The sequence below is a fragment of the Scylla paramamosain genome, chromosome 37, assembly GCF_035594125.1.
Source record: "Scylla paramamosain isolate STU-SP2022 chromosome 37, ASM3559412v1, whole genome shotgun sequence".
NCBI lineage: Eukaryota > Metazoa > Arthropoda > Malacostraca > Decapoda > Portunidae > Scylla > Scylla paramamosain.
Window position 1 is genome coordinate 4,925,232 of NC_087187.1, and position 19,769 is coordinate 4,945,000.

General features: G+C 44.4%; 2 protein-coding genes across 2 annotated transcripts in view; both read right to left on the reverse strand.

Annotated features, from left to right (window-relative positions):
* LOC135091409 (protein muscleblind-like) overlaps positions 1–16,857 on the reverse strand; it is a 31,749-nt gene extending 14,892 nt beyond the window's left edge. The window contains exon 1 of the mRNA XM_063989042.1: positions 16,766–16,857. The gene's annotated coding sequence lies outside the window, so the exon portion shown is untranslated. The remainder of the gene's footprint in view (positions 1–16,765) is intronic.
* LOC135091408 (muscleblind-like protein 1) overlaps positions 14,408–19,769 on the reverse strand; it is a 171,819-nt gene continuing 166,457 nt past the window's right edge. Inside the window, 1 exon segment of the mRNA XM_063989041.1 lies at positions 14,408–16,907. Coding sequence (XP_063845111.1) covers positions 15,966–16,907 — 942 coding nt within the window. The 3' untranslated portion in view covers positions 14,408–15,965.

Below are 19,769 nucleotides of genomic sequence, written 5' to 3' on the forward strand. Positions count from 1 at the left end.
AAATTTTTGACAATTTCTTAGTCTGAGAGGGAAAAAATTTTAATCTGTTTAGCCTCACAGGAAAAATATTTGTCGTTTCTTGGCCACAGGGAAAATTTTTTTTATCAGTTTTTTAGTCCAGAGGGAAAATATTCATCAGTTTATATCTCTCCTAAGCTTAAAAGGGGAAAATATTTGTTAGTTCTTAGTCCAGGGGGGAAATCTTATCAATTTATCTCTCTTCTGAGTCCAAAGGAAAAGATTTGGTTTGTTCTTAGCGCAGAAGGAAAATAATGATCATTGTATCTCTCTCCTACGCTCAAGGGGGAAAGTTTTTTTTGTCACTTCTTAGTCTTAGAGAAAAATACTTATTACTCCTAAAAAGTCTGAGGAAAACTGTTATTTGCCTCAGTTCTACAGGAAAAAAATTGAACACTTTAAAATCTGATAGGAGAAAAAAATAAATAAAGATAAGGAAGAGCGAGAGATAGAGAGAGGGTGAGCAGGACAGTGTAGCTAACAAGTATACATAAACAGAGAGAGCAAGAAAAACAGCGAGAGACCAAGAGAGAGAGAGAGAGAGAGAGAGAGAGAGAGAGAGAGAGAGAGAGAGAGAGAGAGAGAGAGAGAGAGAGAGAGAGAGAGAGAGAGAGAGAGAGAGAGAGAGAGAGAGAGAGAGAGAGAGAGAGAGTGTAGCCAACCAGTATACACAAACATATTGCAGTATCCCCTGGTAACCTTTATATAACTTTGGGGAAGATCAAGGAAATAGAAATTGGTGAAAATGCTCCCTTTCCCACCGGCCGCCACAGTGCCATTAAATCTAATTAAAACTCTGCCCAGCCAAAAGAAATTCATAATTACACACAGAATGTAATTACAGCCATAATTAACATGCTACAGAAACTCATAAAGGGGGGTTATGTCAGCAGGGAGAGCAGGGAGGAAGGGAGGAAGGGAGGAAGGGGATAATTACAAGGAAAGGAAAGGAAGAAAGGAAAGGTTACAGGTGAGAGAGAGAGAGAGAGAGAGAGAGAGAGAGAGAGAGAGAGAGAGAGAGAGAGAGAGAGAGAGAGAGAGAGAGAGAGAGAGAGAGAGAGAGAGAGAGAGAGAGAGAGAGAGAGAGAGAGAGAGAGAGAGAGAGAGAGAGAGAGATGAGGGTGTGGGGAAGAAAGATGATAGGAGGAAGAACTAGAGGAAAAGTTAGTTAGGTAAAAGGAGAGAAAGGAAAAGAGAGAAAGTTAAAGGGAGGGAAAGGAAAAAAGAGAATAAGGGATAAACAAAACAAGGGAGAAAAGAAGATAGACAAGAGGAAAGGGAAAAATTAGATAAAGGGAGGGAAAGGAAGAGAGAGAGAGAGAGAGAGAGAGAGAGAGAGAGAGAGAGAGAGAGAGAGAGAGAGAGAGAGAGAGAGAGAGAGAGAGAGAGAGAGAGAGAGAGAGAGAGAGAGAGAGAGAGAGAATAAGGTATCAACAAAACAAGGGAGAAAAGAAAATAGAGAGAGGAAAAGAAAAAGTTAGAAGAGAGGGGAAAGGAGACAAAGCAAGGGAGGAGGGGTGGGTGAGGGAAGATGACAAGAGAGAGGGAGAGGGAGAGTGAGGATCAGCAAATTACCTGGTCTGAATTATATGCAAAGGTGTCCAGAAGTTTTCAGAAACACACACACACACACACACACACACACACACACACACACACACACACACACACAGACTTCCCAGGAAAATAACTTATTCAAACTGCATGGAAGAGAAAGAAGAGGAGGAGGAGGAGGAGAAGGATGAGGTGGAAATGAGAAACCCAAGGAAGCCAAAACTAATACAGAGAACCTCAAAAACTAATAACAAACTCAGGCAAGAGAGAAGGCTGATGGATTAGGAAGAAGACACAAAAGATGAAGACAGCCAGAAAATAAATAAATAAATAAAACACTGAAGGCATAGATAGAAGATAGACAATTGAACATTTACTTAATTAATAGGAAATATAGAGAAGATAATGAGAGATGAAGACAAGTGGAAAAAATAAATAAAATAATTGAAACGAAGTAGATAAACATTACTTAATTAACACTGGAAATATGTAAAGACTCATATTGGCTGGGAAATAAATGGATATGCTACAAGGCAACACTGCAACACATTTTTTTTTCTATTTTTTATCATTTTTACTTCAAGTTTAACCGACAAACATTATTTTTTTAGTCTGATAACTGGATGAAAATGTTTCCTAATGGTGTGCTTATAACAAAGAGGTTTAAATGCCTATGTTTTGAGAGTATATTTCACTTCCAATCTGCTTGTTCATGTTTTTATTTGTTTTCTATTTTTTTTTTTATTATTTTTTGCCAGTTTAGCCAACAAACGGGAGGCAGAGAAATGACCAATTCATTAACAGAGACTTGAATTAATGCGTTTTTTCTGATATTTGCTGAGTGTGTCGCTGCTTGGCCTGCCTGTGTTTCTGCCATAGATGAGAAAAAACTGATTAAAAAAAAAGTAAAAAGTGACACGATTGAAAGCAATCTGGTGGAAAAAAGAAAAAAGAGGGAGAGATAAAAAAACAATAACAAAAGAGGGAGAGAGAGAAAAACAGCAATTGAGAACGAGAAAGTGAGGGGGAAAAAAAAAAGGACGGGAAGGAACGAGAGAGAGGGGGAATGGAAGGAAAGAAGAGAAGAGGTTTGTTAATATTGACATAGATTTATTGCCCGCAGGAAAAATGACAGCCAAAATTTCTGCCTCTGCTCTGGGAACTGCAAACAAAGGGAAGGAATTTAAGTGTGGGAAGGAAGGAAAAATAAAGGAGTGTGTGGATGTGAAAGGAAGGATGAGGGATAATAAAGAAGGGGAAAAAAAAATGTGAGGAGTAAGAGCAGGAATATGTAAACAAGTGGTAAGGGAAGAGAGAAGGACTGCATATTAATTTCACCTTTTTGTACTGAGTGTTTAGAGGTGAATGTCTGTAAAAATGTGAAAGTTTAAAGTGAAGGGAATGGAGGAGACAAAGAAAGATAATAGAAGATGAAGGGAAGAGGACAAGGAGAAAAAGAAGAGAAGGGAAAGAATTGTTGGAACAGGAGATGAGGACAAGAAAAGGAAAGGAAAAGAGGAACAAGGAGATAACAAAAGAAGAGCAGCACAAGGAGAAATGGAAAAGAAAGGGACATAGGAAAAGAAACTACCTCAAAGAAAGAAAAACAAAAACAAATACATATACAAAAAAATTAAAAAAAAGATAAGGATGAAATCTAAGCAAAGAAAACACCCAAAAAAATAATGAAACAGAACAAAACAAAAGAGAGAGAGACAAATCAACCCATCCTTTTTCTTTCTTTTTTTTTCATCTCCTTTTTTTGAGCGACCAAACTGCCATTGACTTTTGAGGAATAAAAATCATCCCCTAAATTTGCTGAGGGCAGCGGGAGACATAATCAATGAGCTGCTACGCTTCATTGGGCCACTAATCCCTTCTCAATTTTCTGTGCAGAGAGAGAGAGAAAGAGAGAGATTAGGAAAGAGAGAGACAGATGAGGATAGAAAGAGATGGAGAGAGAGGCAAAGGTAAGACAAATTGGGTTAACAAGAGGTAGAAAAGATGCAAAGAAAGGAAGAAGGAAAGGAAATGTGTTAAAGATGAGAATAGAGAGATGGAGGGAGAAAAGGAAGGAGACAACTGAGGTTAAATGTAGGAAAAGAATGAAGATATGTATGAGAGAGAAAGAGAATGAAGAGGAGAAAAGAGAAGTGAAGGAAGTATGAAGTAAAAAATAAAAAAATATGTAAATAAGTGAGAGAGAGAGAGAGAGAGAGAGAGAGAGAGAGAGAGAGGAGAGAGAGAGAGAGAGAGAGAGAGAGAGAGAGAGAGAGAGAGAGAGAGAGAGAGAGAGAGAGAGAGGAGGAAAGATAACAGAAAAAGGAGACAAATGATGTTGAGAGGTAGAAAAATTGTAAAGAAAAAGAGAAAGCAAGGAACTGAGTAAGAGAGAAGAAAAAAATTAGCAAGTAAACACAAAATGAAAGAAGGAGAGAAGGAAAACAAGATAGACAAAAGAACATAAACAAAAAGGGAGAAAGAAAAGGAGATAAAAAAAAGAGAAAATCTAATAAAAAAAATAACATAAACATCAGTAAAAGAATTTAGGGGAATAAGAAGATTAATAAGAGTGAGGTCAAGATAGGTCAAGTTAGGTCAGGTATAAAACATTGATGGCAATTTCCACACTAGAGCAAAGGTCACGAAAGTTAATGATTCATTGGCAATAATGTTTGGTCAGTTTGGGAGGGTCAGTTTGGCTAGGGCGGTAAATGTTTTGTGACCACGACCTGATGTTTGATTTCCTGCCATGGGGAAATATATCATGAGAAGGGGAGGCAGAGAGAAGATGAAAAAAAAAAAAAAAAAATACCATGGAGGTGAATGAAAGCAAAAATATTGAAAGGGGAAAAATTAACAGAAAAGGTATAAAGGGTAAAGGGAAATATCTAAAAAAAAAAAAAAGGGGTAGAAGATGAGGAAAAAGTATAGTGCAGGGGAAAAAAAATGTAATGGAAAGGAAAAATGTTAACAGAAATAAGGAGAGGATGAGGGGAAAAATATGAAAAATAGAGGAGGGTGAGGGAAAAATATGATGGGAAAAATGAGAGTAAGGGAAAAATGAAGGTAACAGAAAAGGGAAGAATGAGGGAAAAAATGTACCAGAAAGGGGAAAAAGGCATCAGCAAAGTATAGATGCCTTAATCACCAAAGAATGTAAAAGATTAATAACTTGTATGGAAATAAATGTTGGTAGGCCATTACCCATTTGATATACACTGGAGGATTACCTAAAGTTTCCTTCCCTAACATGTCACTGGGAGAAATAAATACATACAGACTTTTTTGATGTGAGAAGGAAAAAAAACTACGTAGATCTTCAAGAAAGTAAAATCAATGATGAATCAAGTAAAATAAAGACTATGATTAAATGAGCCAAAATAGTTTTATGCTAAGAGAAAAAAAATGCTAAGCAGTTCTTTACGAAAAATAATAAATCAAATAAAAACTATAATGAAATGATCAAAAAACAGTTCTAATTTTTCAATCTTATAACATTTCATCACTTAGTCTATAACAACACCATGAATGACCTAGCTTTTGCTATTAATAACCTGGAACACACACACACCCACACACACACACACACACACACACACACACACACACACACACACACACACACACACACAACAAACACACCAAACTTTCCTGAAACATAAGGCACAATTAGGTACACACACACACACATACACACACACAACCAATCAAATGGGAATATAAATCATAACACATCCCACTGATAACAATAATAACAGGAACAATAACAACACAGTATATAAAAAAAAAAAAAAAAAACAATGCCATGATACCAGTCACGTCACCACCTGCTACTCTAACTCTTTACTTACCCTCGGCAACAAGCTCTGCAAGGGACAAGAGTAAAAAAAAAAAAAAAAGGCAAAAAACACTCAGGAATAGCAGAAAAAATACAAAAACTAAATAATATCATGTGTCAGAGAAGCGGCTATCTAGGAGGCAAGGCAGAGGAAGCCAGGTGAAGCTTAATAGTGGTGAGAGGCAGCAAAGCAAGCACAGGTAACTAAGGAGGCTTGGGTGAGTTGAGAGCGCTGAAGCTACTGCAGTGAGGGCGGCAGCAGTGGTGGTGGTGGTGGTGGTGGTACCTGTCCATTCTCATCAGTGTAGACTACTGAGGTGGCGTTGCTGGGGATTAGAGAGGCTGTTGTGGCTGTGGGGCAAAGCAGAGGCAATGTGTGGGGTGTGGCACAGACAGGAACACAGGAACAAAGAGGGATGAGGAGGAAAGCACATCACACAGAGGTAAGCAGTGTGCATTTGGATGTCATGCAAGCACAGGGAGAGGTGTGGGTGTGTGATGGGGTGGAAGAGGGGCAGGGTGAGGTGTTTGGAGGTGTGCAGAGGCGTGCAGCGTGCATGGGTGTGTGGTGGAGTGTGGAGCCAGTCACAGTGGGTCGGTGCAAGGCCAGGCAGACAGCGTGCAGAGTGCAGTTCAGTCCGGTCAATGGCGTGCATGTGAAGGAAAAGAACAACAGTCACAAAACATGGAAAGCAAAGGTGGTGCAGTGAATGCGAAGAAAAAAATAAATTAAAATAAAAAAAAAGGAAAAGAAAAAAATGAAAGGTAAAAAAAAAAATGGATAACAGATTAAAAACAATGTCAACAAATCAGCTGATGTACTTACGTGCAGGCGCTGAGACATGCAATCCAAGGCTAGACATGGTAAAGTCACCCTCAAGCGCTGACCAGAAGGCCGGGATTCCCTTAAAAGCTTATTCGGGTGAGGCACATGCAATTCAACTCAGTGGCGCAGGTCAATGAGGCTTCCATGCACTCAGTACTAAAGTCTATATTATTCCCGCGTCTTGGCTGTCATGCGGAATATGTATAAAGTTATCTCTTATTCTTTTTCCCTCTAGTTGGGTGCTCATGGCGGATTGACTTGAATGGAATCTCAAAAAACATCCTCAAGTTAATGGGTTTTCAGCAGTTTCTTTGAACTCTAAGGCTTGTTAAATTTGAGTGCTGAAAATCTTGGAATTGCGGCAAATATGTGGCAGTACTGTGACTGAATTTTGAAGCATGGAAACTGAATGGTATATTGGGGAAAAATGCAAGTGCTGGAGAGTCACTCTGGAAAAAAATGAACTGAGAAACAGACAAGGAGCCCAGGAGTGACTGGCAGTAGTAGTAGTAGTAGTAGATGATATAAATATTACCATAGCAGTATATGTATAATAGATGTGGCAATGAAAACATGTAGTAGTAGTAGTAGTAGTAGCAGTAGTAGTAGTAGTAGTAGTACACAGGAAAATACTAAAAGTTGACCAGGTGTGGCACTATTCTTGGGTTGAATCATTTGTTACCTTGAGAGAGCGTGCGGGGTGACATACGCGTTAGTCTCCCGGAGGCGGACTGGTCATGAAGCCCCATCAGCAGCTGCCCCAGTCCGGAACACTGACATGCTCTCTCTTTCTCTCTCTCTCTCAGGCAGCTGCAAGCTCCTTCCTCAGAGGTAAAGGCAAAGTGGCGTGTGGCGTGTTGACTCTCACTCACCATCCCTAAGCACTCGTCCTGCAACCTGGCACCCCCTGGCACCCTGGCACCCTGACCTCCCCTAGTGCCACCCTGCTGTGCCGCTCCCTCTCTCCCCTAACACACAGAGGGTCCTGGGCCGCACACACACACACAGTCAGGGCCTACGTGTGCCGTGCTGTTCTCTGGGGAAATGTATCCTTGGTTTGTCCAGCGGCCTACCCGTGTTGACTGTGTCCATATTATGTGAGGAAAAAATATGGTGTGTTTTTCTCAGGTTCAGTTTGTATGGTGTGGAATATTTTGATAGGGCAGTGCAGTGATAGCACATATCTCACCTACACACACACACACACAGTGGAGTACAAATTCATCATTATCATAAATATACTAGTCACCATTATCATCATCGCCAGGCATTGCATATAAGGATGCATTCAGATCTTTTTAACTCTTTTTCCCTGTCTGGCACCAAACAGCCCCCATCCCCAGGCCAGTCTCAGGGGAGCGGGAGAGACTCTGCCCATCATGATATGCCATCAGCCAAATAAGCAACACTCAGTTAAAATAACAAAGAAAACATAAAAAAAAGACATCTCCATCACCACAGATCTTCCTCGCCTCACTTGGAACATCCATTCATCCGACGAAACAATCGTGAGACACTCTGCGGTACACTCGGCAAAGATATATCTTCACCCGTCATCTGCCGCCAAGCTCAGTGTGGGGTTGCTGGCATTAGTGAGGTGCTAGGCCAGTGTTACAGTGGTGCCACACACACACACATCAGCTGCCCACAAATGCACTACAAGTTGTCAGTCACAGGAATGAAGATATTTTTCTCCCTGAGTGTACAAGTGGCACCTTATTTACGTCCTACAGTGGCATATCTCACTACAAGCTACAGGACACGTACAAAAATTTCACAGGTATTGGAAAACTGCCATTCCAGACATACAAAATTCTATACAATAAATTGAGTGTTTTGGGATATGTGGTTTCTGCCTAGGCTGTCCTGTTGCCTGATGCACTGAGGGGAGGTGCTGGGAAGGTGAAGCAAGGGAACCTGACAGGGGATATTAACTGAAGCATGAAGGGAATTACAAAGGGAGCAGCAGTTGTTCTTGTGCCAAACAACACTGCTTCTAAGATTGTCCTAATTGATATGGGAAGTTGAGGATTAACAGTAAAAAAAAGAAGTGAAGTGGCTGGAAATGACAGGAAATTGAAGAGAAAGAACATTAAGTACATTAGGAGTAAGAAATAGATGTAAAATTTGATGAATAAAGAATGGAAAAAAAAGAAATCTGTATTAATCTCAATCAATAAACAAATTTCCAATCACTAACCATTGAAAAAAAATTGATGAAAATACTCCAAAAAATAGAAAAGTCCTTGATAAAAATTTCCAATCACTAACCAATAAGAAAATATTAAAAAAAAATACAAAAGAATAAAAATGGAAAATTCTCAAGAAAAATTTCAAATAAAAAAAAATGAAAAGTCCTCAATAAAAACTTAGTCACTAACCACAAAAAAAAAAAAATAATAAATAAAATAAATAAATAAATAAAAATACCCCAAGAAAACTGCAAAACCTCATAAGAAAAACACAAATCTAGGGCAGTCCGACACACACACTTGTTTCAATTGGTAAAGCTAATTTTATGGACCGGCGGGGCGGAAAATAACAGATGAACGATCACCAGGAAGGACCCAAGAATATTACAACAAGACTCAATTTTCTGGATGAAGAGCCGAGGGAATGGAGGGTTCGGCTTTGTGACGGACAGCGGAAGTTGAGGGACAGAGAGAGAGACAAAGCGGGGTGTGGGAACTAAATGCTTTGACTGTGATGAACATTGGAGAGTGAGAGACAAATACGTATGAAAATTTTTAGTAGATTTTCTGAGTGAGAGACAAAGAGGTGTGGGGAACTAAATGACCATGAGTACTAGTGAATATTTTGACAGTGACGAACATTGGAGAGTGAGAGACATAAAAAAATTTTAGTAGATTTTCTGAGTGTGAGAATGTTCAAGTGAATTTTCTGAGAGACTTGATGAGTGATGAACATAAGTGAGGAACAAAGTGAGCTGTGTGAATTAAACACTTATGAGAACTAGTGAATGTTTTGATTGTGATGAACACCAGAGAGAAACACTTTTGAGAACTCTTGATGAATTTTTTAACTAATACTCCTGGCAAAGCTCAACTCTCTTCCTACTTTTCCTTGTAATGGGGGGAGAGAAAGAGAAAACTGGTGAATTTAAAGAGTAACTAATATTCCTGGAGAAGCTCAACTCTTTCTACTTTTACTTATTGGGAAGAGAAAAAGAAAATTAGTGAATTTAAAGAGCAATTAAAATTCTTGGCAAGACTTATGGGGAAGAGAAAAAGAGTGAAATTTTTTAGACTAACAAGGGAAATTCCAGGTGAAGCTTTTCTTTCTAGTTTTTACTCATTAGAGATTGAAAAATAGTAAAAGGGAAGTATTATTGGAACTACAAAGCTACATAAGGTATAAGGAGATTAATGTCTATAACCCCTATCATCATCATCATCATCATCATTGTATTTCTTAATTGTCCAGAGAAGGAATAAATAGTAAAAAATGGAAGGTATTACTGGAGTTACAAAGATATGGAAGGTATGAGGAGCTAAATATTTAAAGTTACCATCATCATTATCACCATCATCATCATCACAGTCACATGGTGAACAATGAAGTGCAAACCAGACATTGTAATTATGGTGAATTTTATGTGTGTGCAATTAAGTTTTTTCTTTTTTTTTTTTTTTCTTTTGGTGATCCTGGTGAAACTCATGTGATTTTTCTTGTCACTGGAGGAAAGGAGTGAGGGGAAAATAAAAACTGAAATTATAAACTGAAAGAAGCTACTATGATTGGCTATAATAATCAGTATGTGTAATTATTCTTCACTATTAGCTCATTAAGGTAAAGTGCGTGAAATTTGCATGTATTCAGGGACAAAAAACTCTCGTGCATGGTAATTTCGCTACACAAATACACAACTACATAATTTTGTGTATAACTATAACTATGCATGACTAAAAAGGTTTCTAAAGTGGGAAAAAAAAAAAAAAAAAATCTGGGCACTAATCTACAGTACAATTGAGGTCCATTTTGGAAGTCACAGTCTGCAAGAAAATGTCAAAATTACAGGTGTATAAAAATATCTAAAAAAAAAAAAAAGTGTGAAAATTGTGAAAATACATATAAAAACCCACTACTTTTTTTTTTTATGGTGTTCCAAGTTGAGGCCAGAAAGTTGTGGTGCACTGAATTATTTGGCTGTGGCAGTACCACACATGGACACTCTCTCCTCTGTTACTGTTCCCACTCTTTGATCTGTTCCATTTGTTGACGTTTATGTGAGAATATATACTCTTTTCTTGTCTTTGCTTTCGGACAGTCCCGGTGGCACCTGCTCTACGCACTGTCTTCTCTGTACGGGGCTCTGAGAAGCTAGTCAGATCTATTCACCTTTTCAATTACCTCTGAGCAAGTACTGCGTTGGGCAACTCAATTTTGGTCTGGAGCAACAAGAGGGAGGACAAGTAGAGAGAACTATGAGGACACTGGGCAAGGATCAATACTTCTTGTCTTTGACCGGACTGAGGCTTAAGTACTGGATGCAGAGTGAAAAATTATTCAAGCATGATTAAAATTTCCAAACATATCTACAAAAAACAACAAGGATGTTTCTTATGGAGTATTTCTTACAGCAGGTTTAGTCTACAGAAACCTGCACTAACCACTCACAACTCAACCAAAAGCCAGACTTCAGCGTCAAACTCAAGCCGTGAGGTTTTGCAAAAGACGTGGTTGTTAAAGTTACGTGAGTGGCGGCCAATGCAGTGGAAGGGAGAGCACCGGACGCCACAATGGCCTGCTGCTGTCACCCTCTACACCCACAGGCGCCCCACACCCCCAAGCTGCACCCCGGGGCCCAGTAACGCAGGCAGTGTGTACTGGAGGCACTTATCGAGCAGACTCTCACCACAATGCCAAACAGGGGAGGACTAAAGCCATGATCAGGAAGCCACTCCATGTCCATCCACAAGCCCACTAGTACAGTACTTTATGTACAACACACCCACAACCACAAGCCGGCAACAGGGTGGGAGGAGTGCTTTAAACACCAAACAAAAGTCTATGATATGTATATAGATATATATATATATATGTATATATATGTATGCATATATCTAAAGATAGATGCCTCAAGAGAGACTTTAATATATTTATAACCCCAAAAGCACAGCAATATTTAGATGCTTGTTAAATGTCTAGGAGTAAGCATTACTGCGACACAAGGGAGCTCAGTGTTGCTGAAACTGACAGCCGGGCGGCGGCAGAGAGGCAAACACACACACACACACACACACACACTGCCGGTGGTGCGGTTTGTCTCTCCTGGCCGGCCCGGGGGAGCTGGACACAGTGAAGGTGGTGTGGTGTGGTGGTGGAGGAACCAATGTCTAGGGCAACACATGACAGGCTGAGGCTTATAGGTCACCTGGGAGAGACTGAGCCCCTCCCAGTCACCCTCCCCCCTCCCCCCCACCCGTCACTCTAGAGTCGTAGAGAGGCGACAGCCAGCGCTCAAGTGTGGCGTAGCGTGCACAGGAAGTCCCAGTCTTTTGTGAGGAGCTGCTGGGGCAGGTGAGGCTCAGCAGAGCTCAGGTACGTACACCGGGGGGGTGAGTCACTGCAGCGCTCCCTAGCCTGCCCGCCAGCCGCTCTGCACCATGCAACAGGTTAGGGTCAAGGTGATTACAGTACAAGTTTTTAGTGGTCTGCCATCCCATGCCCCACCGGCCTCCCCACAGGGCCTGCCACCCCTGGGGAGCCTCACAGACCTCACACAACTGAGCCACGCCCTCACAGCCCGTCCGGCCAACTACCCCCAGCACAGCCAGGAACAACCAGTCTGGGGCACCGCGGGGCGCCGTGCCCGGCCCTGCCCGGTGCATCAACAAGGGACTCAACACTACTTGATGGAGGTGAATTAGGTTAATGGCAGCAATGGATTAGTGTCTGTTTTAGTTTGTTGAAACTTTGCACTGTTTGTACTAGCAATTTACAAGTATGGGTGGTGGCGGCCTGGGGGAGGGGAGCTCTGGGACAGCAAGCGTGATGCTGCCTGTGGGCACAACAAAGGCTGGGAGGGAGAGGGAGGGAAGCAGCAACACCACTCTCATGACAACACAAAGTGGAGGGACTCAGCACACTGAATGGGAAAGAACCAAGAATCAAAACAATGAGAAGCTTGTTGGACTGCTTGTTCCTGGTGTGTGTGGTGGTTCCTGCCCCGCCCTGCACTGCGGGCATGGAAGGGACTGTGCCGCCCTAGAGGCCCTGCCCCCTCACACCCCTGCTCAGCCCCCCTGCCCCTTCCCCCAGCAGCCCAGTCCTCCATGCTGCAGCTGATGTCATGGCGGGCAGCGGGTGTGAGGGGTAAGGGGGGTGGAGAAGAGGCCTGTGCTCACCCACTCACCCACTGAACAAAACCAAATAAAAACAAAAACAAAATGTTCTCTAGTCCTCACTCCATTACACTTCCTCAGCACCACCCCCACCACTCCCCCTGCTGGTCATGGCTGAGGCACAGACACCACAGCCAGACACACAGCCACGATGGGACGGGGGGAGCGACATGGGACAGCACAGGGGAGACAGGCGGGGAGGCAGGACGGCACGGTAATGTTTATGTGAAGCGGAGAGCGTCAGAGAGTGATGCAGCGATGGTGAGTGAGACACAGGACAGTGAGTTAATGGTGTTTAGGGCACCCCGGGGCCGCCTCCACCACCAAGCGTCTGAGGCCCATCTCTCTGCTAGTTGCTTTGTCTTGCCCAGTCACTGCTCAGAGGCTTTCATGGTGTGCCTAAGACTGAGGTCGCTTTAGGTCATTGGTCAGCTCACGCCCGCAGCTCAAGGAAGAACCCACGACCCGCTGGGGAGTGTGTCGCAGTGCACCTCCAGCTCACCCTCTACATGTGCACACACACACACACACACGCACACACACACACACACACACACACACTCATGCGCACGGAACAAGATGCACACTGAGGTATACAAACACGCTGTCATGCACATTCACTAGTAGATGCGTACGCACACCCACACACACGCACGCACACACATACCCACACACGCACTCCACACGCCCACACATCCACACACATCCACGCAGGGTGACAAGCCATATCAGCAGTACACTACTTCAAGGCAGAAAAATTGGGTATATTACAAATAGGAATTAGTCTTTTTATGTCATTAATTTGATCTCAGGTAGAGTAATGGTAAGCTGTTAATAAAATAAACAAAATCAGACCACTATGTTTACAAAATTAAGAAGCCAAGGTGTTGTTGTTGTTGTTGTTGTTGTTGTTGTTGGTTAACCATGAGACAGACCACCTGACACACACCCATCACTACAGTACAGCCCCACACACTCTTCCCCAGTGGGTCGTGGATGTCCCTACCCCAGTGTGTGAGTGTCCACCAGGCAGCCCCGCCCCCTGCCTGCCCTGCCCCGCCCCACCCCCGCCCTTCACCACAAGCAGACAGACACAGGCACACTCCAGCCCCACACATGGTGCAGCCTCCGCCCCTCAGCCTCACCTGTCTTAATCAAGCACCAGCTGGGTTCACCTGAGGCAAGCAGGTGACACACAGGTGAAAATTACTTGGCAGGTGAGACTCAGGAGCTGCCAAGACTAATTGAACACTGCACACCTGTGAGGCAGTGGGCGGGTGTGTGAGGTGTGTGGCGGAGGTGTAGGCAGGGCAGGGAAGGGGTGGGGACAGGCAGAGGGGGTGAGCACAGAGAGAGAGAGAGAGAGAGAGAGAGAGAGAGAGAGAGAGAGAGAGAGAGAGAGAGAGAGAGAGAGAGAGAGAGAGAGAGAGAGAGAGAGAGAGAGAGAGAGAGAGAGAGAGAGAGAGAGAGAGAGAGAGAGAGAGAGAGAGAGAGAGAGAGAGAGAGAGAGACAGAGAGACAGAGAGAGAGAGGAAGGGTGACAGTACCCCAGTGGCTCAGCCTGGACAACAAGTGCCCTGTGTGCAGCCCGAGGGAGGGGGTCCCCAGGGCAGGACACGGGGTGTGGGGCAGCCCAGGCTGGGCACCAGGGCAAGGAAAGACCCTGTGGACCACTGTGAGGCTGTAAGCGAGAGAGAGTTAGCAGACGGGCGTGAGCTACGCTAACCTGACCAAGACTCTAGTGCCATGCCGGGGACAGGAGCAGTAAACAGTAAGAGAGTCAAGCAGAAATCAAACACAATATCATGCATTCTACAGACTTATTATTTTTAAAAATATCCTTATACATAGGCCAGTATTTCTGTATCAGTTAAAGGACCGAAGTACACAGGCAGATGGTACACATACTGGATACCCAGACCAATGTTGGAGAAGCACTAAAAGCTAGCAAATATAATAATGATAAAAACAGAATCAATAGGATTACATAAAAGACAAAAGATGAGAGCAGTCCAACAAAAACTGATGATGTCTGACAGAGCAGATGTGTGGTGAGGCCGGGCGTGGCGGCGCCAGCGGGCCGCTACCAGAGGGAAGCATTACACAGGCACATCAACACGACCCATACCTAGAGTTACCATCACATCAAGTTGGGACGTGAGCATGGCACGGTAGTGCTACAATAGTACTGGGAATGCTGGGACTACACGGAGACGGCACCCACCCTGCCCTGCCCCGCCCGCCCCGCCCCGCCCCGCCCCGCTGCGCTCCCTCTCTTCCTGAAGCTCAACATGCAAATGAAATCCACAGTAACCGTCGGCCAAGCCAGATTTTGCAGTGAGTGGTGGCGCGGGGCGGCGGGGCGGGACGGCCGGCAGGGTGGGGCGGCACGGATAGAAAACAACTTCACTGGAGTCTTTGCAGTGCAGATAGGACGGGCAAGTGGCCGGGTGTGGGGAGGGGGGGCAGTACAGCAGTGACCCGGCCTTCCAGGGGGACTGGGGCAACACACAGGAGTGACACAAGGGGTGGTGAGGGACGGGGAATGGGAGGGGTGGGGCTGGTACAATAAGCAAATGGGCGAAGGACCCTAACTTGGGTGGTGGGTGGGTTGAGGTGGGCAGTACAGGGGTGGGTGGGGCTGGGGAGTGGGCAGGGGGGGCAGGGATGTATGTCGTGGATCCACAAGGAGGGAGGGTGTTGTGGGGCACCCAGGAGGGGGAGGGGCTGTGGAGAGAGCAAGTGAAGGGGTGAACTGTTGGGGCAAGCAGGGGGTTATGGGGGCAAGCAGGGAAGGAAAGCTAAGGAGGTAAGTGTGACATAACCCCCTGACCCCATGATGGTACTGACTACTTTTGAAACCACCTCGTCTCCCCCTCCATGGTGCCCTGCCCCGGCCCTCCTGCCATGGCAGGGAGGGCTGGGGCGGGGTGGGGCGGGGGGTGCGGTCTCCGTGCATCACATGTCACAAACACGGTGGAGCTGGGTAGTGGGTACCATGCAGGCGTCACCCCCGGTTACCAGCGCACATGCAGCAAGTCTGCTCTGCCGTGTCAATTAAAAGCAAATAAAAAGACTTGGGGAGTCTCAGTTATGATGGACGACTATTGTGTCTCAAATACTTTACCAAGGCTAAAAATCATTAAGTGTAAAACCTCGACAAACAAGGACGCCAACAGGGAGGTACAACAACAGTACACGTGCTGCGTCAGCGATCTCAAGAGGGCCAGTTAGTGAGTTACTGTGTCCTAGAGCGACACTAGTAGATGTTAGTAGTGGCGTGACTAGAGTCCACTAGAGCTGGCGTCGCCGTGTGGAGCGAGGGAGGACGCGGCCGCACCACCCACATGCACACACACGCTTAGGAAGTTTTCAGCCTCTTGCTGGGCTGCTCCCCACCCTGGGCAAAGGCGGTGTTACTGGTGTACGGGGAGGGGTACAGGGAGGACATGTGGGTCTGGGGCATCACCAGTGGCATCCCGGCCCCCAGGGCGCCCAGGCTGGTCATGCCGGTCATGCCGCTAATGCTGGGGGATATGCCAGCAGTGAGGCCCCCCAGGCTGGGGTGCATTGCCCCGCCCAGCCCCATGCCCATGCTTGCCGCTGCCAGCGGGTTGGTGGTCATGGCAGGGGTCATCAGCTGCTGGCTGCTGCTCACAAAGGGCGGCATGCTCAGGCTGGTGATGGGGGTGCCCATGCTGGGACTGAAGCTTGGCAGGGTGCTGGATGGCAGACCTGGCGGGGCAAAGCCCATGGCAGTCATTGGGTGGGCCATGGGGGCCATGATGGCAGAGCCATGGTGGCTGGCAGGGGCCCTCAGCTGGGGGCGCAGGCCCTTGCTGAGGGCATAGCCTGTGTAGAAGACATTGACCGGCTGCTGGGTGCCCAGGGCCACAGGGGAGGCCGGGACCAGCTCCCCCCCGCCCACAGAGGAGGAGGAGGAGGAGGAAGAGGAGGAGGAGTGAAGGGCCTTGCTGGAGGAAGGGGGGGAGCTGGTGGTGGTGGTGGTGGGGGTGGGGGAGGAGGTGGTGGGGGGTTGCGCGGAGGAAGCAGCAGCGTGGTGGTTGTTAGCGGCGGTGGAGGTGGTGGTGGAGGTGGTGGTGTCGTGGCCCTCGACCTGGCCCCCCGGCCCTGGCAGGGCCACTCCCCCGCCATACTCACATGACACGGGCACAAAGCTCTGGCCGCTGAGCTGCTGCATGAGGGCCTGCTGGTAGGCGGCGCTGCCCGTCGGCTGGTACACTGGCATGCCGGACTTCTCCCCGGCGGGACGCTTGTAGGGGACGCCCATCCCAGGGAACGCCTGCAACAGGAGACCTCTCAGCACCAGCCCACACCACCCCGCCCTGCCCTGGGCGGGGGAGTGAGGGGTTGGAGCACCCGCCTGGCACTGCCTACACCTGCTCCGCTCCACACCTGCGCCACACCTGGGGAGACTACGGGGAAAAGATTCACCAGTGTGTGCCAAGAGAGCAACGTGTGTGTGCATGTGTATGTGAGGAGGCCGAGAGAGGTGGGCGGCGGCGGCAGGCGGCAGGCGGCTCACACCTCCCATGAACCCCTCCTGACCTGCCGGGATGCTGGGCTGTCCCTGGGGCTCACTAACCCCCCCGGGGAGTGTGAGTAATGGGGGTGAGTTGCTGTGGTGCATCCCTGTGGGGGGAGGGCGGGGGAAGCCTGATGACCACCACAACAAAAGTCAAAACAAGCAGCTAAACATGAGGACAGGGGAGTGGGGAGGGGGGAGAGGAATGCAGGTGTGGGGACTCATGGTGGCACTGCACACCTGCCCAGGGACTTCCACACCTGCCTGGATTCCACACCTGTTTTGCTCCTGCCGGCCCAGGGGAGGGTTGCTGTGTGCTGTGTGGCGCCCTCCAGGCCGCCTTGGTGGCTGGTGCAGGTGAATCACACTCACCACTAACACACTCATTAACCACACGGAATTTAAAATTTTGTGAATCTGGATCAACCTTAGCTTTTGATTTTTCACTCTGATGTTTATTTCCAATATATAAATACTTAGTGAATGAAGAGATGAGTGGAAGTACTTCATTCCCCACTTGAAATATTCACAATTAAAACATTCACAATTACAAGATTCACCTGAACCACCACGCCACAGCAGACTGATAATTCACTAACACCCGTAAGAAAAATTAACAAACAAAAAAAAATACCTGGTCAATCAAAATCCCCATGAAAAAACTTGCCATCAAAATAACAATTAGAAAAACTCCACTTCTTCCTCAAAAGTGAATTAGATACAAAACCCTCACAAGAATATAGGGTTGAAACTGCTGTAATTCTCAACGGCAACAAAACACAGGTGTGGTCCGGCAGGGAGCAAAGGGCCCAGGTGATGGGGGTGCGGTGAGGTGGGGAAGAGGAGCTGAAGGGAAGGGATGGGAAGGGATGGGAATATTGACTGCTCTTGTAAACTCCACTGAATGAAACTGAAACCATGAAAGAACTTAACCTAGTAATGGTGGACATGATGAGTGATGCACAGACAGGACCACAGCAATGAGTCACTCAGAACACAGGATGGAAGGAAGGAAGGAAGGAAGGAAGGAAGGAGATGAGGAGGATGAGTGAATGACAGACATGACAGAATGACAGAATGAGAGATACAAAAATAAAAGGGGGAAAAAAAAGATGGAAAAAATTAAATACAGAAAAACTTATATTGCTAATCTTTCCCTTCCTCATTTGCATCATTGATAACCATATAATTTATACATGAAATTATATTAAAAAAAATAAACTGGCAATGTTCCTTATTTTGAAAACATTATAATTTTCAGCTTTGGTGCAAATGAGAATAGAGAAATTTAGAGATAAGAAATAGTGAGAGAGACAGAAAAGAGAGAGATGGAGAGAGAAAGAGAGATAGAAGATAGAACAACATTCACCACAAGTAAACAACCGTGTATGTATGTATGTGTGTATGAGTGTTTTGAAACAGTTAAACGTACATACACAGATAAAATAAAAAGGGAAAGAGGAAGAAAGAAACAAAATATATATTAAATGAATGAAAAGTATGAAAATATAAAAACAATAATAATAATAATAATAATAATAATAATAATAATAATAATAATATAATAATAATAATAATAAGAGTACTGATGATAGATAATACATAAATGAATAAATGAACTGAATAAATGAAAAAAATAAATACAGTAGACAGCGCCAAATTTGCAAGATCAAAGGAGCAAGAAGCGTTTTTCAAAATACAACTTTTTCTTTTCTTTTTCCTTTCCTTTTTTCCAAAGACGAAATTTCCTTCTTGCGATGTTTTTTTTCCATTTTTTCCATTATTTTTTTTCATTTTCTGTCGATTTTTCTTCCGTTTTTTCATTTACCTTCATTAGAGAGAGAGAGAGAGAGAGAGAGAGAGAGAGAGAGAGAGAGAGAGAGAGAGAGAGAGAGAGAGAGAGAGAGAGAGAGAGAGAGAGAGAGAGAGAATATCCAAAGACAGGGCAAAGAAATAAGAATAAAAAGACTAGAAAGGAATAAGGAAAAGGAGAGATAACAAAGGAGGAAAAGGGAAAGAAAGGGAAAAAGACAAAGGGAAAGAAAAGGGAAAGAAAAGAGGTAACATATACACAAATACAAACACACTAAGTACATTACCAATAATACAAACATACACACTGGGGGAAAAAGGGAAAAAAAGGGAAAATGAAATGGAAATATAAAAAAAAATAGTAAAAAGGGAAAAAATAAAGTAATAAGAAAAAAACAAATAACAAATACAAAAAAGCAAAAAGGGAGGAATAGAAATCTAGAAAATAGAGGAAATAAAAAGGGAAGGGAAAATATAAAAGAAGAAAAGGGAAACAAAATAAAAGGAGGAAACAAAGGAATTAAACAAAAACTACTGAAAAGAAAAGGAAGGAATAAAGGACAAAAATTAAAGGATGGATATATAAAGAAAGGGAAAATAAAGGGAGAAGAGTAATAGAGGGAAAAAAACATGAAAGAAGAAAGAGAAAATAAAATACAAGACAACAACACAATAACAAACAGAAATGACAAAAAAAAAGTGAATAAAATCAATAAAGGAAGGAAATAAAGAAAAAAAAGGCCAAAAAAAGAAGGAAAAGAAAACAGAAAAGACTACAACAGAAAAGGAACAAATAAAAAAATAAAT